Source organism: Hordeum vulgare, chromosome 7H (genome assembly GCF_904849725.1).
Source record: "Hordeum vulgare subsp. vulgare chromosome 7H, MorexV3_pseudomolecules_assembly, whole genome shotgun sequence".
NCBI lineage: Eukaryota > Viridiplantae > Streptophyta > Magnoliopsida > Poales > Poaceae > Hordeum > Hordeum vulgare.
The window spans coordinates 230,688,854-230,709,247 of record NC_058524.1 but is presented as its reverse complement, the minus strand read 5'-3'; the positions used below and the strand labels follow the sequence as shown (position 1 = coordinate 230,709,247).

Sequence of the window (20,394 nt, the reverse complement as noted above, 5' to 3'; positions counted from 1 at the left end):
GATTCAGCCAGCCCAGGACCGCAATCCAAACCCGAATGGAGAAGCGACACTTGAACAACAAATGTGTCGCAGACTCTTGCACTTGGCTGCACAGGGGACACCGATCGCAGTTTGGCCATCCACGACGTTGAAGTCTGTCCGGCGTCCAGATCCTATTTTGCGTGACCAGCCACGCAAAAAAATTAAATTTGGGGGCACCCAAGCCTTCCAGGCAATAGATTGCAGATTGAATCGGGTAAGGCCAGCAAATTGCGCCAAATAGGCTGACTTGAAAGAGTAAGAACCATTATTGGAAAGCTTCCAAAGGATGGTGTCTCCGACACCCAGTTGGATATTGACATTCGAGAGCTTGCACCATAAATCAACAAATAACAAATTGTTGGAGATGAGCTGGTGATAAACCTGCACTCATGTCAATCAAATTAATCCAACGATCATCACTGAGGACCGAAGCGACACTACCAAGTTTCTTTCTTGAAAGCTCGAAGATTTTTGGGGCAATATCTTTGGGGCGTGTGCCATCCATCCAGCATGATTCCTAGAACTTGGCCTTGGAGCCATCACCTTAGTGGCGGCTGCGAAAATGTCTCGATCTTCCCGGCCACAAGGTATATCAGAACCACACCATGCCCTTGGCGGTCTTCCCACTCTAGACAAAGCCATCTTTGTCGTAGCGCAGTGGCGAACTTATTCAGATTGAGGATCCCCAGGCCTCCATACTGCTTGGGCCTGCAAACATGCTCCCAGTTAATTTTGCATTTGCCGCCGGACACGGTGTCAGTACTAGGCCACAGATATGCTCTCCGGACACTGTCCAGCTTCTGCAGCACCTCCAATGGAAGATCTAACGGAGTGATATGGTAGATGGCCACCGTCGTCAAGACCGCCTTGACCAGAGCCATTCGCCCGCCACAGCCACATGCCTTCCTCTTCATGGCACAAGCTTCCCAGTCGTCTTATCTTCAAGGTGCTACAGGTGAAGGTGTGCTGACTGCAGATGGCTCCAGTATTAAAATAAAACCATAATAAATGGCACACGTGTGGCACAAAATAATTCCGTTCTGACCTTTTTTTAATGACAAGTTAGTTATCCGATAAAAACTTTAGTTATAAAGCGTGGCAACTTTCTGTTTGGATGGTAAGTTTCAGTTTTTTGCGAGTTTTTGTTTTAACAACCATAATCGTAAAAAACGAACGGTGTTACTTCATGCCACATGTATAACACTTATCATTTATGTTAATATATTTAGTGACCCTTGGATAAGCATTTCATAAGGAAAATTATGGCATAGAGGGAACCCACATCCACATCCAGCGACAGGAACACATCCTAGGTTCTTCGTGGCCACGGCATTATCTCTAAGAGTAAATACAATAGGCTCTAAGCCTTGTCTATTGTGAAAATGCACATACATTTAACCATGTCTTCCAACGGAACGAGTATTTGTTTACAAGGGAGTATTAATCATGAGGTAAATTTGTTGGAGTATTAATTGTTTTGAATCAACGAATGATTGAGTGATTACATCGATGGTTACAGGGTGCAATATATATGACCCAGAGGAACACGACGGTTCAGAAAGACGTCAGTTCCAGACAAGCGGGAGAAGCGTCGGTTGAGGAAGAGAACCGCCCGACGGTTTGGGAGAGGAGGAGATTCCCTAATACATTTATGTAATAAATCTTAACACTCCCCCTAATCTACGCTTGACCACATAGAATCATCTCACGATTGTCCGGGTAGTGCCATCATTTCAAACGACCAGTCTTCAGGAAATTCTTCATGAAAACTTTGATGAGAACCTGAAACATAAACTTCACAACAATAGCATAATGTGATGTTATTGAACAAGGATATCTCAAGAAGAGACTCCCCCTGTTGCCTGCAAGTCTCTAAGTCGTCGCATACCAATTCCATGAACATATTTCTGGAATGTTGAATTTGGTAGAGACTTAGTAAATAAATCAGCAAGGTTGTCACATGATTTGACTTGTAGGATGCTTATTTCCCCGCTTTTCTAAAGATTGTGGGGCAAAAACCATTTAGGAGAAATATGCTTAGTGATATTACTCTTGATGTATCCTGTTTGCATCTGTGCAACACAGGCCGCATTATCCTCATAGATAATGGTGGGTGATTTCATTGACCCAATTCCACATGACTGTTGTATGTGGTTTATCATTCTGCGAAGCCATACACATTCACATGATGCTTCAAATAATAAAATTATTTCAGAATGATTGGTAGATGTAGCTACTAGAGTCTGTTTTGAAGACTCCCATGATATAGTTGTACCACCATGTAGGAACACAAAGCCGGTCTGAGATCTGGCATTATGGGGATCAGACAAATAACCGGCATCTGCATACCCAATCATATCAGAGTCCAGATTTTGCTGGAACTGGAAAAATAGGCCAAGATCCTTTGTGCCTTGGAGATATCGAAAGATATTCTTTACTCCAGACCAATGTCGTTTGGTGGGAGCTGCGCTGTGTCTAGCAAGTAGATTCACTGCAAATGCAATATCAGGTCTTGTGCAATTTGCAAGATACATAAGTGCTCCAACAGCACTGAGATAGGGAACTTCAGGTCCCAACACCTCTTCTCCATCATCCCTCGGTCTGAACGGATCTTTCTCTACGTCTAGAGATCGAACCACCATAGGAGTTTTAGATGGATAGGATTTTTCCATATTAAATTTCTCCAATATTTTCTGGATATAGGCAGCTTGGTGTACCATGATTCCTGAGGGAAGGTGCTCAAGTTGAATACCTAAGCAAAATTTGGTTTTACCCAAATCCTTCATCTCAAATTCCATCTTTAGGTGATTGCTTGCTTCATCAATGTCTGGTGCACTGCCGATGATGTTGAGATCATCAACATACACAAAAATGATGCAAAATCCTGTGGAGGACTTCTTGATGAAGACACATGGGCAATCATCACTATTGGAGTAACCTTTCTGAAGAAGGAACTCACTTAGTCGGTTGTACCACATCCGTCCCGACTGTTTTAAGCCATATAATGACTTATTCAGCTTTACACAATACATGTTGCGTTTTGCACTGTTATTCGGGATAGAGATTCCGTCAGGAACCTTCATATATATGTCCGAATCTAGTGACCCGTAAATATATGCGGTCACGACGTCCATCATTTGCATGGATAGACGATTTTGTACTGCCATGGATATAAGATATCAGAAAGTTGTTCCACTCATTACTGGAGAGTATGTCTCATTGAAATCAATGCCGGGTTTCTGCGTAAAACCTTGTGCTATGAGCCTTGCTTTATATCTCACCACCTTATTGTTCTCATTCCGTTTCCGGAGGAAAACCCATTTGAATCCCACAGGGAAAACATTGGGAGGTGTAGGTATTGCTTCAGTGAATACCTTCCTTTTGTTAAGCGAGGCAATTTCTGCTTGGATTGCATCCTTCCATTTAGGCCAGTCGGAGCGCCTTTGGCACTCGACGATAGACCTTGGATCATGATCAGTGATAAGGGTATCTGCAATCTTTTCAGCAAAATATATGTCGACAGTCGTAGTCTTGCGGTCAAATGATTCTCCAGAATCAACATAGTTGATGGAAATTTCTTGCACCCCTAGAGACTCTTCGTGATTTCCCAATACGATTGAGTCTGGGTGTTCCGATGTTCCAGCTAGTTTGTGCACACTGGAGCTGGGTTGTGAAGGTTTCCCTTCCACTTGGTGTGAACTACCCATCAGGTGTTTGTCAACGTTGAGTTGACCTGCATTTACTGACTCTGAGGATTTTCTCCTCGATTTCCTTTGCTTCTTGCTAGAAGCTAGCTCCAGGTCAGAAACCATACTACTCCCCCTCTTTTTAGGAACAGGAAGTTGAGTGGTTTTTATTGGTACCTCCACTCTTTCTGGCGCGTTTGTGGCCGGATTTAAGGATTTTGTAACACCTTTTAGATCAGTAAATGAATCTGGCAGATTATTTGCAAGATGTTGCAAATTAATGATCTTCTGAACTTCAAGTTCGGTCTCATGGGTACGTGGATCAGAGGATGAAATGGCATGAGCATTCCAATCGATTTTCGGGCATTCTTTCTGGTACTTGAAATCTCCCCCTAATGCCGGGAAACGTTCCTCATTAAATATGCAATCAGCGTGACGGGCTGTGAACAGTCCCGAGTTAGGGGTTCTAGGTACTTGATAATCGACGGCGATTTGTACCCCACATAGATCCCCAACTTTCTATGTGGGCCCATAGATGTTCGCTGTGGTGGTGAGATTGGGATGTATGCAGCACATCCGAACTTACGCAGATAGGAAATGCTTGGAGGATTTCCTCGTACCAATTCTAGAGGGGAAGAACTGTGATATGCAGTTGGCCTCAATTGTATCAAGTCGGCAGCGTGTAAAACTGCATGACCCCAACAAGAGGTTGGCAAGTTGCAATTCGTCAACAAAGGTCTTGCGATGAGTTTAATCCTCTTAATTAATGCATCAGCCAAACCATTTTGTGTATGGACATATGGGACAGAGTGCTGAACTTAATCCCCAAAGCCATGCAATAATCATTGAAAGCACGTGAGGAGAATTCTGCAACGTTGTCCATTCGAATTGTCTTAATTCGACTTTCAGGATAATGGGCTTGCAACTTAATGACTTGCCGCATTATCTTGGCAAATGCATGGTTCCGTGTGGATAAAATACACACATATGACCATCGTGTAGATGCGTCAATGAGAACCATGAAATACCTGAAAGGTCCAGATAATGGTTGAATGGGACCACAAATGTCTCCTTGAATACGTTCAAGGAACTGAAGTGGTTCAGCTTGTATTTTGAGATGCGAGGGTCTCAAAATTAGCTTTCCCGTGGCACAAGATGTGCACACAAAATCAGAAGATTGAGGAAATTTTGACTCAAGCAAATTATGACCAATGGAATTGGTAGTAATATTTCTCATCATCCCGATTCCGGGATGGCCCAGGCGATCATGCCAGGTTTGGAATGCGTCAACATTCTGAAAAATTACTTTGTATGCAACATGTTCCACGGGTTTGATGTACGTATAGTACAAACCAGACGATAGAGAAGGAATTTTCTCATGTACCTTTTTGCCATATCCGTGATTTTTAGTAAAGAGTAGATACTCCTCTTTGTTGTCTTCATGGGTTCCAATATGAAAACCATTCTTACGGATATCTCGATAACTGATCAGGGTACGTGAAGAATCAGGATACAATAAAGCATCCTCGATTGTCACTTGTGTACCACCTGGGAGGGTGAATATGGCACGTCCAGTACCAACAATCACGGTATCGCGTCCAGCGATAGTTAGAATATCTCCATTCAACTTTTTCAGAGTTTTGAAATATTTCATCTCCCTCAGTGTGGAGTTTGTGGTACCACTGTCCACAAGGCATAATTCCTCTTCCATCGGATTGTCCCCGTAGAAAAACTATATAAAAACGAAAGAATTTTCAATAAGATAGAATACAATCTTTATTATATCAAATGTGCTGATACAATACAATATAAAGACAACAACAAACTTATGTTCTTATTACAATCATCACAAATGGACATAGTTAAGTAGATCACTAAGGAGGTCGAGGGACTAGTCAAAGTCGCCAAACACATCGTTTGAGGTGTACTCAAGTAACATGGCCTCCGTTTCAGCAGGGTCCTCAAGTGGATAAGGAATCTTGGCGTTGCTCGGTCCAGGAGGAATATCCTGTGAATCGCCAGCTCCATTTGCGCTATGCGGATGTAGGTTGAAGTTAGCTTCAAGCCTTTTCCCTTGAGGTGCTTTGCCTCCCTGAGATTGCTGGTACAGCATGACCAGATGCTTGGGCATTGAGCACTTTTCAGTAGAATGCGAGTAGCATCCACACTTGTTGCAAAGTTTAGTTTTATCGAACTTTGGCTTTGCAGTGCCTTTGCCCTTGCCCATGTTTCTAAATTTTCTGTTCCCATTGCGTTTGTGCTTGTGCTCAGAATTGGAATGATTACGTCGAAAGGTACCATTAAACTTCTGTCTATTCGCGACATTCAGATGAACTTCAGGTAAAGGTTGTGCCCCAACTGGACGCTGAGAGCCATTCTTAGCGAGTAGCTCATCATGCTTTTCAGCCTGAAGTAACATGTGAATAAGCTCGGAATAGACAGTGTAGTTGCGAGCACGGTATTGCTGTTGGAGGATCCTATCTGAAGGGAGCATAGTAGATAAAGTTTTCTCTATCTTCTCCCCCTCAGTAGGTTCCTTCTCACAAAAGCGCAATTTGGAACATATCTTATGAACAACATGATTGTACTCACCAATGGACTTGAAATCCTGAAGACGGAGATGAGTCCAATCATGAAGTGCTTCTGGCAGGACTACTGCCTTCTGCTATTCATACCTCATTTTGAGGGCCAGAAACAGAGTACTAGGAGATTCCTCCTGTAAATACTCAGACTTGAGATCTGGATGAATATGGTGTCTTATGATGTATAAGGCAGCATAATTCTGTTGTTCTGTCAGCGGCGTGGCTCCAGCCGGGAGAGGAGTCTCAGGAGGCTGGATTGCACGCGCAATCCCACGGGACGCAAGACTGATCTTGATGTCCATGGCCATGTAGGATAGTTGTGGCCATTGAGGGCAAGCTCCTCAAACTCTTTGGCAGTCATCTTTGCCTACATGGAGGACCAAAGATAATTAATTTACGGGTGGTAAATTAAAAACCATCATGGTTGTGTAATAAGAATGCAAAAATTTGGTACTCAAGTAAAAAACTTGAAAAAATAAATTCTCAACCTCAATTGTGTGAAATACACATTGAAGAATGGACTGCATGGCCATTACCTTGTGTATGCTACAATTTAGATATAAGGAATACACGTTGAAGGTAATCGCATGTCAAGATTGACAAATCGTAGACCTTACAGTAAGAGGGGATAGTCTGCAAATGAGCAGTAGATCCCAACTCATCACCTTGTGATTCCAAATATAATAAGGGAGAAAATATACAAAAAAATTGCAAGTTTGATATGCGAGAGAAGATGATCTCAATCGCAAGCACATGTTCAAGAGAACTGGATATGTAGTAAACACATAGAACATGTCATTCTTCCCAGATGAAATCCGGTACTTTATTTATATGTGATCCATTACATAATATAAACACACCTACTAATAATTACACAAGTCCTAACATAGAATAAATCTAAAACAGGACTAAAATGTAAGTAGTTGTCAAACTAAGTACTAAACAGTACTAAACATAGTCTAAAATTGCACAAATACAATAATTAGTACTAATGTTAAGAAAACAGAGGAAAAAATAGTTTGGTCGGCCCATGGAGCCGCTGCACCGCACAGGGGAGTTGGCAGCCGCCTCGGGCGCCTCGGCCTGCCCGGCCTTTGGCCGGCCCACTCGCCACCGCACCGCATAAGGGACAGGGGGAGAGGGTGGATCGGATAAGGGTCAGAATATCTGACCCCCGCACCACCTCTGCTCGATCTCCACTGCCACACAGCGGCGCTGGCGGGGAGGAGTGGCCGCCGCATCCCCTTGCGACTCCGGTGGTCACCGGCGCAGCCCCGTCGAGCTCTCATCGTCCGAAGAAGATCCGATGAAGACGGCGTCCGGGCGCGCAACCTCTGGCGCGGCGCTGGCGAGTCCGAGGCTCGCCGGGGTCCATGAGCCGGCGCGGCGGCAGGGACGGCGGTCGATGGCGGCGACGGCGTGCCCGAAGAGTCGACCGAAACGCCTCTCCACGCGGCTGCTCGAGCCCGCGGCCGTTTCCAGCGGTGGCGCGGCCTCCTCGTCCACTAAGGCACGCATCGGGACGGGCACGTAGCCAGGAGGGCCACGGCTCGGGCCGGCGGTCTCGACGGCCGGCGTGGGCGTCGACGGCGCCATCCAAGCCATCGGTGGAGGAGGTGGTGGAGGCGGAGATCCGGGGGGGCGGGGCAGGCGCGGCTACATCCTCGTGCACCGCAGGGGCGCTCGGGCGGGCCACTAGCGAGGGGTCGAACCCCATCGGTGTAGGGCCACGGGCGCGAGGAGCACCACAGTGGGCGCATCCGGCGGCATGGAGGCCGCTTCCAGAGGCGTAGTAACCTCCACGCGCATCCCTTCGAGTGCCATGGTAACCGCGTCCAGCGGCATCGCGACCGAAGCGGCGGATGGCTTGCATCCTGCGACGGAAGCGCCGGAGTCCTCCTACTCCATGGCGGCGACGGGCTATGAGGCGGTAGCGGCGACCATCCTCGTGGATGAGGCGAAGGAAAAAGGAGACGAGGCCTGGCATCTCACCGGCGGCAAGTTCCCCTTCCCTTCTCTCCTTCTCTGTTTGCTTTCGCTCTCTGTGGTAGCGCTCGTGCTGATAACGTGTTTTGAATCAATGAATGATTGAGTGATTACATCGATGGTTACAGGGTGCAATATATATGACCCAGAGGAACACGACGGTTCAGAGAGACGTCGGTTCCAGACAAGTGGGAGAAGCGTCGGTTGAGGAAGAGAACCGCCCGACGGTTTGGGAGAGGAGGAGATTCCCTAATACATTTATGTAATAAATCTTAACATTAATCATGAGGTAATCTTTCGTTACTTTTAACAGCCACAATCTCCATGGCTTGTACCTGTTAGAGTTTAATTAACATGTGTTAATTATGGGGTAATCTCCCCTTGTAACTGCCATCTCTCCCGAATAGATGCCTCTTCATTACATCTCTTCTCCTTGTATATATATCCATATTCATCTAATGAAAGAGGATGAGGATTCATTCTAACACGTTATCAACACGTAGTCTCTATCCTGAGATAGAGAGGAATGGGCAAGACGGCGGTTCCGCACAACGCCGGGGAGAGAAGATCTTCCGCGTCGTGCCCGCGCCCAGCCGTGCGCCCGCGTCGACGCCCGTCCGCCAGGCCGTGGCTGCGCTCGCCCGTGCCCGACCGTGCTCATCCGCGCCCGCTCGCGCCAAGCCGTGGCCGGACCCGCCCGCTCGTGCCCGCGTCTGGCCATGGCGGCGCTCGCACTTGCCCGCCGACGTTGTGGTCGGCAGCGCCAGGATCTGGCCACCGCGCTGCAGAACGCGGCCACCGCGCCGCGCCCGCCCGTCCGCCAGGCCGCTTGCGCTGCGCCACGAGGCTCGTCCCATGGCAGCGGCGGCGCACGGCCCCAGCCTCGACGGCTTCCCAACGCGGCCTCCCACAAAACAGTCGCAGGCATGGCCGCAGCGGTGACAATCTTCGTCCTCCAACGCGAGGTACGACAGCGCTTCCTCCGGATCGGGGTGGATGCGGCTCCAACCTAGGGCCCAGCGCGCAGCGGCGCACGGTGCGACTGTCTCCCGGCGGCGACGGTTATCACGGATGGACCAAGCCTAACTACGGGAGAGAAAAAGGAAGAGAACCTTATCTCTTCGGCTTTTTCGCATCAACCCTTGTGGTTTTTCATAATCACGAATGAGTTTCTGCAATTTTTCCCACAATCACGATTGAGTTTCTACAGTTCTCTAAGCCTCCCTGCTTATTTTTCTGTTGAGTTTCAAATTCAAGAATTATGTGGCTGCTAATGCTTAACATGTTGATTTGCGATTGAGAATTTTATTCTTTCGCAAAACAATCTCATTGCGATCGAGATTAATTTTCTCACGCAAAATATTAATTCACCTCGCTGAATTATTTTGCAACTTGTTACAAGATCATCTCATTTAATTTGAGGTCTATACAATTCAAGTTTTTCACTTAAGCATCAAGTTTGCAACATCATTACTATTCATTGCAATAGTAGTATATATCTTTTGAGTACTGAGATGTATTCCAGATCTCAAGTTGACGTAATATATGTCCACGTTTATCACGTGTCGAGATTAATTACGTCCATTTGCAATTTAAATTTTAATCTCTTGCAAAGATAATATGAGTACCTATGCAGTACTATTATTTCGTTGAATACGAGATATTCCGGAATATTTCTATGATGTATCTAATTTTGTTAAACACATGTTGAGATTAATACTTTTTTTTGCAATTGAGATTTTCAATTTCTTGCAAATAGAATTAATTCATCTTCATTGAGCCTTCGGCTTGATACAAGCATGAATTGATGTGCAAAATCCCAAGTGTTGTTTTTCAAATTGATGTTTTTGAGACCATAAGGTAGTGTATAGATCTACTGCTTTGCAGATTATCACCACTACTGATAAAGCCTACATTTTGTCGTTTCAATATTATGTTTGCTTTACAAAGTGCTCTCCCACACATTTTACTAATTCATGACATAAGGCATTACGAGTAAGTATCTACTGATTTCATTAGATTATACTCTCACTGCTGCGAGATCTACTCCATTTTGGAGATTATCTTCAAGGTGTCATATTTAGCAATTTGAGATTCACACTAATGGTTTCAAGATAATTTCTTGGAATACCCATTGATTTTGTTAAGTTCATTACAACATCAACCATGATGGTCTTTAATTTACTAACCGTAAATTAATTATCCCTGGTTTACCCATAGCGGTGAAATATGGCTATAGAATTTGAGGCACTCGCCCTCAATGGCCACCATTGCCCTATCTGGGCCATAGACATCATGATCGCTCTTGTCTCTCGTAGGATAAAGTGTGCAATCCAGGCCTCTGGTAAGGATCACACCGCTAACAGAAAAATGGTGTCTTATATATCATAAGGCATTAGATTCAGATTTTAGCATCTGGGTATTATGTATTAGCAGTTCCTGGGATACAATGAACTCAAGGGAAAAGGCTTGAAGCTCACTTCAACCTTCAACCTGACATCACTAATGATGACGGGCCCCTATGGGCATGGAGAACGTGTGGTTGATTATGCCTCAACTGACATGTTTGGAGACTATGAGTAGTCTCTCAATCTCTTGAGTGCTCAATATTTATTTATGTCCATTTATGATGTTGTATCAACAACATGAGTATTGTTGTCATCATATATTGTATATCACAATATATTGTATCAACACTTTGGTACAAATACATTTATATGTATTATATATATCTGACTGTGATTTTCATATTGAGAATCTTCATGTCTATATATAGATTTCTACGGGCGTTAATCCAATGAAAAATGATATGTGCCTTGTGGACATATGCACCACAAACTCTATACTCAGGAAAGTCCAATGTTTTTCACTCTCGTTGAGAGAAAGGAGATACTTTAAAATCGCTAGACGCGATAAGGTATTTGTTGGCTCAACTCAAATCATATTTACTATCCCTGTGGGTACTCGAGTAATGTCAGGATGCTTTATTGCTTTCCGGTTTAACTCGTACCCTACTAAACTATAGAGATATCCGTCAAAACAGTTTCCATAGAGAAACTTATGATGACAATAAAGAGAAATGACTTCTCTTTACCATATGCAACGGATATGGCAAGCACATTCTCTATGTATCATCTGGATTGTACTACACATACTACACAGCCCGTAGCACATGTTGCGCCCAAGACAGTTCCCCAAAATGTCTTGTACATGACAAACTTGGCATACTCGCCTTGGTCATCGAGATATTGGGTTGAAACCGGAACTATCGGCAATTTCAATAGTTTATGATTATTATGATGCTAAATTCTAACAATATTGGATTTTATGTGTACTACAAGTGACACAGGGAAGCTAATTTTAAGGCTCACGCACCTTAAAATCTACGCTGAACCACCCAGACTCCTTGAACGCATCAAGTCGAGGTGAGTGGCTCTTCCCATCCATTGACTAGACCATTCAGGTATTCCATGGTTTTAAAAGACATATCTAATACGATTGTCTCAAGTGTGATTTATCCACATGAAACCATTGGCTCATTATCCTGACATCGATTTCAAGCAAATCGAATGGATAACATTGCAGAATTCTCCTTGAGTGCCTTCTCTATGATCCTTGGATTGAAGGTTAGCAATTTGTCCTATTTGACTAGACTCAAAATGGTTTGGTAGAATCTTATCCAAAGAATTAAGCTCATTGCATGATCTTTACTTTGAAATTGCAACTTACCAACTTTACGTTGGAATCATGCAGTTTTACACGCTCATGAGAGAACTGCATAATATTATTCCCCTTTATCTTTGATACGTGGAAATCTACCAAGTATTTCCCATCTGCGATAATTCGGTTGCATACCGATATCACCACCCGGCATACATCATTGGCCCCTCAACATATAGTTGGGATCTATGTGAGGAATAATTGTATTACCGTCAATACCTCAAACCCCTCACATGGGGAGTTATTCAAGGCGAGTATGCTGATTCAATGAGGAATATTTCCAGGCATTAGGGGGAGAATTCAAGTACCATAAAGAATGCCAGGAAATTAGTGGAATGTTCAACACATTTCTGCCTCAAATTCACGTATTCAAAGATCTGAACCATGCGTTCAGAAGATTTGTAGCTTATTGCAAATAACCTGCAAGATTCATTTACTCGATATAAAGGTGTCACACAATCCTACGATCCTTTCAAAAGTACGCCTGAAAGAGTGGAGGTACCAACAAAAACCACTCCACTCCCCATTCGATGCAACAGGGGGAGATGTATGGCAAAAGTACATTAGGATTAAGCTTCTTGCAAGCAAGGATATCAAGGCATATGAATCAGTAAATGCAAGTCAACTTCACATTGACAGACACCTAATGGGTGGTATACCCAGTGGATGGGAAACCTCCACCAACCCAGGTCATAGTGCACATAATGACTTGGACATCGGAATACCGGACTCAATCGCATTGGGAAATCGCGAGCAGTCACCATGGGTAACGATATTTCCATCAACTATATATTGATATATAGATTCTGAAGAAACATACAATCAAAAGTCTACAATTGTCGACATACATTTCTCAACTAGATTGCAAAACCTTGCAAATGATTCAGATCCAAAGACCATGGCCATGGCAAAGTGTGAATAACACTCGGACTGAACTCAAGCAAAGGGTATAATCTAGGTAGAAATGATCTTGCTCAGTAGTGAGAAGGTATTCATAAGAAATACCTACACCAGTTTTCTTCTGGAAACAGAATTGAGAACAACGAGGTGGTGAAACATAGAGCAAGTATTGTAGCACAAGGGTTCACGCAGATACCCAACTATTCTCCAGAGGTGGAATCTCTTTCTGATAATTTATATCATTGGCAGTACATAATCATCTATCTTTGCAGTTGATAGATGTAGTGATCACATATCCATGTGGTTCACTAGATTCAGACATATATGATTGATTTCCGATGAAATCTCTGAATTGAAATGCAAAATGCAACATACATTGTGTAAAAATCAGTAAGTCACCATACGACTTATTGTTGTCGGTACATATGGTACAACCGACGTAGTGAGTTCCTTATGCATAAGGATTACTCCTACAATGATGATTATCCATGTTTGTATGTGTGCAATGAAGACACATGTAATCATCTAAATGACGGAGTTTAAAATGAAGGATTTGGGAAAACCAGAATACCGCTCATTGCTACAACTTGAGCACCTTCATTTATACACTATGGTATACTATGTTGTCTATATCCATAATATATTAGGGAAATTCATTATGGACAAATATTATCCATCCATAGCTCTCATGGTAGTTCATTCTCTAGACATAGACCAAGAGATGATGGAAATGAGATATTGGGCTCAACGTTCCATAATGCCATTGGATCCACCAAACACAATTGGTTGGTACTCAAGAATATCTTTCGATATCTTCAAGGCATCAAACATCCTGTCCTGGGTTTTCAGTTTCACAGAAATGTGAGCACCGATATTATTGGATACATCGATCAGATCCCCACTATGTCAGATCATAGACAAGCTTAGTGTTCATACTAGGTGTGGTAGTCCTCTCATGAAGAGTCATAAAAACAGACCTCATGGCTACATCCACCAACCATTATCTCAAAGATAATGTTGCTTGTGTTGCCCGAATGCAAACACGTTACGTAATAAACAATATCGCTATATTGCATTTCTGGCAAATCAAATCATGTGACTGATTTGGTCACAAAATCTCTACCAACTTTTACATTCCAAAAACATGTTCATGGAATTGATATGTGACGACCGGCTTCAAAATTTGCAAGAATCAAGGGGAGTATCTTCCTGAATTGTTCCTGTTCAATGCATCATATTATACTCTTTTTCCCTCCATGAGTTTACTATATAGGTTCTCATGAAGGTTTTAACGAGGTAATATCAAACACAAGATCATATATCATACTTTCAGTTTTCCCCAGCGGGGTTTTTAGGAAAGTATATAGGACATATTTATTGTTCTATTGATTCTATGAGTTTTCCCGTATTGAGTTAAAGGAGACAATAACCATATATGTTGCGACATTTTCTCCTTATTTTTCCCACTGAGTTTTGAAGGAGTTTTGGCAACATATCAAACACTATACTCCTCATATTTTTCCCACAGGGTTTTTGAAGGAGCCTCTAATCTCAATCAAGATGATGATTCTCGATGGACAAGGATAGATTAGGGGAGTGTTAAGAGTTTAATTAACATGTGTTAATTATGGGGTAATCTTCCCTCGTAACTTTCATCTCTCCCGAATAGATGCATCTTCATTGCATCTCTTCTTCTTGTACATATATCCATATTCATCTAAGGAAAGAGGATGAGGATTCATTCTAATAGTACCCTCACCTTCCTGCTCATAACATTTGGTGCTCTGGTAATTGCTCTCTCGCAAGGCACGCAGCACCATCGACTGGTCTCTCAACCAGGCCTCCCGATGCCAGATGCAAAATCATACATGACCAGACCGTGGAGGCATGAGTTCTTTGTCGTGAGGTGACCAGCAAACAGCCCCATGTGTTTTAGTGCTATGCATATCGTCCACAAATGCATCATTATCCATCGGATAAATTTTTAATTTAGCACGTGACCAGCAGACAACCGCATGTGTTTTAAAGCAAATACAATAAGATACAGTCAGCAAGCTGTAAAGATTAAAATACTATATTTTTACAAAGCTGGATGAGAGAAAAGGGAAGCGGAGAGCCAGCTCTAACACGTGCTCCTAGGTGCTTTGTGAGAATGATAGGTGAACCATATATGATAAAATTAATACTCTTTTATAGCTAACTATTGTACAAGCTAGCTATAAGATGAGCTATAAGACTGCTTATAACCAACAGTTGGCTATACTATTAACCATGCTCTTACTGTTATGCATGTCGTCCCCAAATGCATTATTATCCACCGGATGAATTTTTAATTAGCACTCCACTGTCTTGTTCGCGGTAGAGCATTAGCAGTGGTTCGATTTTCAAAAATGATTAGAGGTTCAGTCAGATATATTTTATACAATTCGTCAAAAAATGTAAAAATCTATGTGAGGTATTCTCAGCATTCTCAGGAAGAGGCGAGCTGAATAAAATTCATTCCAATTTTGCTCTCATTCGTTCTGTTTTTAGTCCTCTAAATCAAACACCAAAATCGAACCGTTCAATTCCATCTAGTAGCACTCACCAAACACAGGAACAAAACCCATTCTAAATGGAACATGATATTCCATTACACTTCGTTCCTGAACCAAACACACCCTTTAACTCACACTTAGTAAGTCTGAGCATGCTACAAAACCTGTAGACAGCTGTGTTTTCAAAAAATAATTATACCTTGCAAGGGGAAAAAAATAACCAACAGGTTCTTTTGTGCTAGTAAAATCTTAATAAAATATTACATGCCGTGCATGAGAATTAAGAAGGCATTAGGTTCACATAAATTAAAGCACAGCACAGTGCACATCCCACACACAAAATAGCATCGAAATACAACTATCATTGACACATAATACAAGAACCCAAACAAACTATAATCAAGGACAACACAACAGACAAAAAGAAGAGAAGAGCACTCATACATTAGAAAATGCGAATAAACAATCGAGTAAGCATTTGCAGTCAAACATATTAACCAGACAGTAGATACGTGAGGTGGGGACCTACCTAGAAGACCAACTCACGCAAGTCAACTCCACGTCATAACTTCCTGATCACTCAAATCAGACGCATATGAAGGTTCTCCAGATATTGCAAACTAATTCCTGATGCCTCAGACATTAAACTTGCATGGCTAGACTTGGATGGATGATACAGTCATGTAAATGGTAACTTGCAGCATAGTAGAGCGGACTTGGTGATTCAAATATACTTGATAATCCTTCAATTTGGAGTTCATGACCACCACTTAACAAAATCGCCAGGAATGCAAGACTTTTAATAGGAGAGGCACCTAATTCTAGGCTTGTGTTATTCAAGGTGGTGGTAGGTCATCACTACCACAAAGCAACTGCATAATAAGTGTCAGAAGTAAAGGTATATGGAAAGATGCGCAAGATGAAGCAAAGACTTGAAATTACTAGCACGGCTAAAGAAACGAGCAAGTGCTTTAAGAAAGTTAGCGTTACACATAATAAAAGACTGATATTGTCTGGGTCACGCCGCGAGATAACAAAATACAGTAGACCATATAAATACTAAACCAGACACACATGGGACCCCGATCTAATGGATACTGAACAGCGAGATTATTGCATCGTCCTTTTCACGCTTTCGCAACATGGGCTGACGAACCCTACGAGCCATCGACGGAGATTTCAGCGCAAAGCGTTACACCAAGCAGGTTCGATCGCTCGTATAAACGGTAGGTTCGGCAACCACCTGACTCGCACGACTTAACGCCTACCACGAGGTCCACCAGCTGACCTCGGACCAGGAAAGCGCGAGAATTGCAGCCTTAAATGGGCTGATTCACGATCGTGTTCGTCAAACTTATAACCTGCAAAATGAATCGTGATGGTTTATTTCGCTTCGTCGTCGGGAGAACATAACGAACCTCAAACGTTAACGCCATGCCATGAAGAATGCAGGTGTGAGTATTAGATCCAGCGCATAGGAAAATAGATACAGTAACAACTAAAACTGGAATGGATTGGCAAGGATACATCAACGTGTATGTTCGAACTGTACAGTAATGCAGAGCGGAGCACCGTATAGATGGTAAAATGACTTCACACTAACCTCTAGAACCAAAATTGTAAATTCTAGGCATACAGCAAAGTGCGCCAAAAACAAATAAAGGTGTGTGAATTTCTAGTATTATCGCAGCGCAGCCAAAAGGTGAGTTTTCGGCTATTAATGCCACCTAAAGTAACCGATTGATAATCCTAAAGCACAACCAACCTATGCTGCAGAAATTGCACAAAGAAAGCACAACGGACACATAAATAAAACAGATAAACTAAAGAAGAAAACTGACCATGATTACCAATTTCAACGCAAGCTTGAGAAGAAACTAATGGGGGATGCAAAAATATACAAGCCAAAAAAGAAAATATATGAAAATGAATATTATCAGAGATAAAAGTCAGATTATCTATACAACTACATAGTCCAAATCTACAAACACAAGTATTTTCACCTTGCAGAGCTTCAAGTGCAATAGTAGCTTGGGCAGGGCTATCAAAATCAACGAAACACAGGACATGAGGATCTCCACCAGGCTGCAACCAAGTTGACAGGTCAAGATATGTCATCATCAGAATATAATATACAGCTTATTAACACAAACATAATAACATACATGTCTTGACTCTTTGTTGACAAGCCTCACTTCACGAAAACCAACAAAAGGGCGGAATATATCTGTAGTGGAGATGGTTAAGGAGCAAAAGCAATTATCATGCGAGATGATACACTTATAAATTCTCTGCTGGTGCATCATATTGAACAAGCAACTTGTCGGGGCATATAAAATAATGGAGTGGGACTGAACAAACCTGAACAACAAAGATAAAGGCTGCAAGAACAAGAGTGTTATCAACCAACAGGAATGGAACTATGTGATGAATATCAGTGGTGTAACAACAAAGAAAACTGTGTCATCAATTAAGAAATGAAGTTAAGCACATCACAGTATAGCTTATAAGGATACGTGAAACCTCCCTGCGTGTGCAGTTTGCAGGCAGACCTTCAATATACAAAGTGTTGGATGCATCCGGGGGAAGAGGGGGCTCGGGTCTTGCACCATACCCCATGGCTCTGCTGTCCATACCAACGACACCCATCATACGACGATCATCAACAGGATATCCACTCATTCCACCACCAACCATTGCAGCTCCACCCATGGCACCAACAACTGCCCTACTTGGTTCATTGGCTGCCACAGAAGGCATCTAGAAGCACAAGAACAAGGCTAAAGTGTCAAGATAAAGTGCTCACAAAAATGATGTGAGTTCTTTACAAAGAAGTAAAGAGTATACCCCATTTCGTAAGTAGCGGTCATAAGACGCTCCAATTGCTTCATTGTCTCTAAGTGAGTGATAACCTGCATTTTCACGCGGATAATATCCAGCCATCTCTTGTCCTCCAGGACCATCTGTGAAAAGAACAAAAAAAGGAGAAGGTTTCATGTAAATCTCACTCTCCAACAATATCTTTAATTAATATTCAGTAGCTAAGGATATTCAGTAGATAAACAAGTCATAACAAAGGGAACAAGGAGAAAATGTGGAAGCACACTAACAGTTAGAAGTTAGAGTAGCTATAGCCGAGCATTTTAATGTCATGAGGACTCCAGGATTTCTTACAAGGCAGGCAACACTAGTCATTACTCACCATTGACCAACTACTAAAAATCGGTGTACTGAAATCCAAACAATCAACAAAAAGCTCTGACTGAACTTGGGCCATGAGAGTATAAATGCCAGATTAGAAGAGTACAGATAGTATGTTTCCTCTAGTAACACTGTGCAGGCAATCGGGGAGGAAAAAGTGACGTGGCAACAATTATTGCACCAAAAGTCCAATCGGCAGATTTACCACATACGTACCACTTATGCAAGCATCTCTCGGTATCGTTGTTGAAAATACTCTGGACAGATTTGTGGTAGAAAATCCACCCTTTTTAGACTCTAAAAAGTACCACTTCTCTATCAATGATATGAGGTACTACGACAATGCTGGAGTATTACACACATACAGGCTAAATCCGCTACGATGTTTACAAAATTAGTGCCGTATTGTTAGATCTAAGCGATATCTCATCTACATCTATATAAACCGAAATTACCACTAACCACGATGGAATTCAGACACGCAAGCACAAACAACGACATAAAGAGCAAAACAACCATCATAGCGAGAACAAAAGGGTCCAGATCTAGATTCCAGGGGGGCGCAGATCCGAGGGCCGTGAACTCACCACCGTAGTCTGGGCGCGCGCGCTTAAGCGACGGCGCGGCCGCCTGCTGCTGCTGTTGCTGCTGCTGCTGTTGCGCCATCGCCGCCTGCTGGTGCTGGTGCTGGTGCTGCTGCATGCCCCCCGCGGCCGTCGCGGCCTGACCAACGGTAGCTGCCGGCGCCATCCCCGCCGCGGCCGCCGCAGCGGCCACCATGGCCTGCTGCTGCCGCGCGTCGGCGTACCTCCAGTAGTTCTCCGCGGCCATAGTTCGCCCTCGTAGGCAGGTCACGCGGCGGGCGATGTGGGGGCGAGACGAAGTCTTCGTGCGGCTAGGGTTTCGAGGACGAGAAAGAAGGGAGAGAGAGAAAGTGTTTCGGTTTGGTCTCGGCGTGTAGGAGAGAAAGATAAAGAGAGATCCGACGGCATCACGTGGCGGTTGTTTGTCAGGAAAGCGTACCCATACCTGGCCAAACGGGCCGGCTAAACAAGCCGGGCCCGCCAAGATGGCACGACACGGGCCCGGTCCGGCACGATTTAAATGGACCGTGCCAGGCACGCGGCATGCCTCGGGCCATGCCTAGGCTTGGAGGTTGGGCACGCGGATCGATACGGCACGTCCCGTTTATTTATTTATTTTACATAATTTTAAATTTTTTTAATATATATAATAATATATGGCTCAATAGGCCTAAAAACAAGCCCATGAGGCTGAAACTGTGCAGCCCAGCGTGCTAATCGGATCAACAGGCCGGCCCGTTTAGTAACCGGGCCGTGTCTCGGCCTCGAGGCGCAGCCCACGGGCTGGCACGACACGGCCCGATTATTAAACGTGCTTCGGCGGGCCGTGCCGGGCCGGCCCGTCTCGCCAGGTATGAGCGTACCATGTGTTCGTCTGGGCCGCAGAAGCTTGGCGACCGAAGGCTCGGGCGCTCGGGCCGTGATCCAATCTGCATGAGGCGGCACAGTTCGGGCCAGGCTACATCATATATGAATTGTTGCGATAGTTTTTTAGCCCACTAGTAGTAGGACAATGGTGTCGGCTGAGTATAGTTTTCTAGCCAGTGATAGTAGGACAAATGCCCGTGCGTTGCAACGAGAAAAACTTTGACACAGATTAAAAATTTGTAGGAATTGTGAAATCTTGATCTTTTCACAAGTGTGTTTCGAGTGCCATTTCTTATGCCCAACTCTCGAA

At 43.6% G+C, this 20,394-nt stretch overlaps 1 protein-coding gene and 1 pseudogene across 3 annotated transcripts; one reads left to right on the top strand and one right to left on the bottom strand.

The window, feature by feature from the left end:
- Nucleotides 1-7,595: 7,595 nt before the first annotated feature.
- LOC123408668 lies at nucleotides 7,596-9,217 on the top strand (annotated as a pseudogene).
- A 7,135-nt stretch (nucleotides 9,218-16,352) lies between these two features.
- Nucleotides 16,353-19,606, bottom strand: LOC123407174 (RNA-binding protein 1-like). 3 transcript variants are annotated; one of them, XM_045100253.1, is made up of 6 exons: nucleotides 19,221-19,606; nucleotides 18,280-18,395; nucleotides 17,949-18,192; nucleotides 17,598-17,659; nucleotides 17,436-17,517; nucleotides 16,353-16,793 (listed from the first exon to the last, which is right to left on the bottom strand). In XM_045100253.1, exons 1-6 carry the CDS (start codon nucleotides 19,462-19,464, stop codon nucleotides 16,690-16,692), a joined length of 852 nt encoding a protein of 283 aa, XP_044956188.1. In that variant the 5' UTR covers nucleotides 19,465-19,606; the 3' UTR covers nucleotides 16,353-16,689. The 3 variants fall into 3 exon arrangements, with proteins under 3 accessions (XP_044956188.1, XP_044956187.1, XP_044956186.1); XM_045100252.1 differs by lacking the exon at nucleotides 16,353-16,793 and adding an exon at nucleotides 16,925-17,309; XM_045100251.1 differs by lacking the exon at nucleotides 16,353-16,793 and having other exon boundaries at nucleotides 16,925-17,517.
- Nucleotides 19,607-20,394: the final 788 nt, after the last annotated feature.

Bases quoted from the DNA above. Each gene is read 5' to 3' on its own strand.
- LOC123407174 (XM_045100251.1), bottom strand. From the start codon at position 19,464: ATGGCCGCGGAGAACTACTGGAGGTACGCCGACGCGCGGCAGCAGCAG. The intron at 18,396-19,220 runs GTGAGTTCACGG...TTCTTTTCACAG, and splicing joins CGCGCGCCCAGACTACGGTG to ATGGTCCTGGAGGACAAGAG. The intron at 17,660-17,948 runs GTATCCTTATAA...TCTCCACTACAG, and splicing joins CACACGCAGGGAGGTTTCAC to ATATATTCCGCCCTTTTGTT.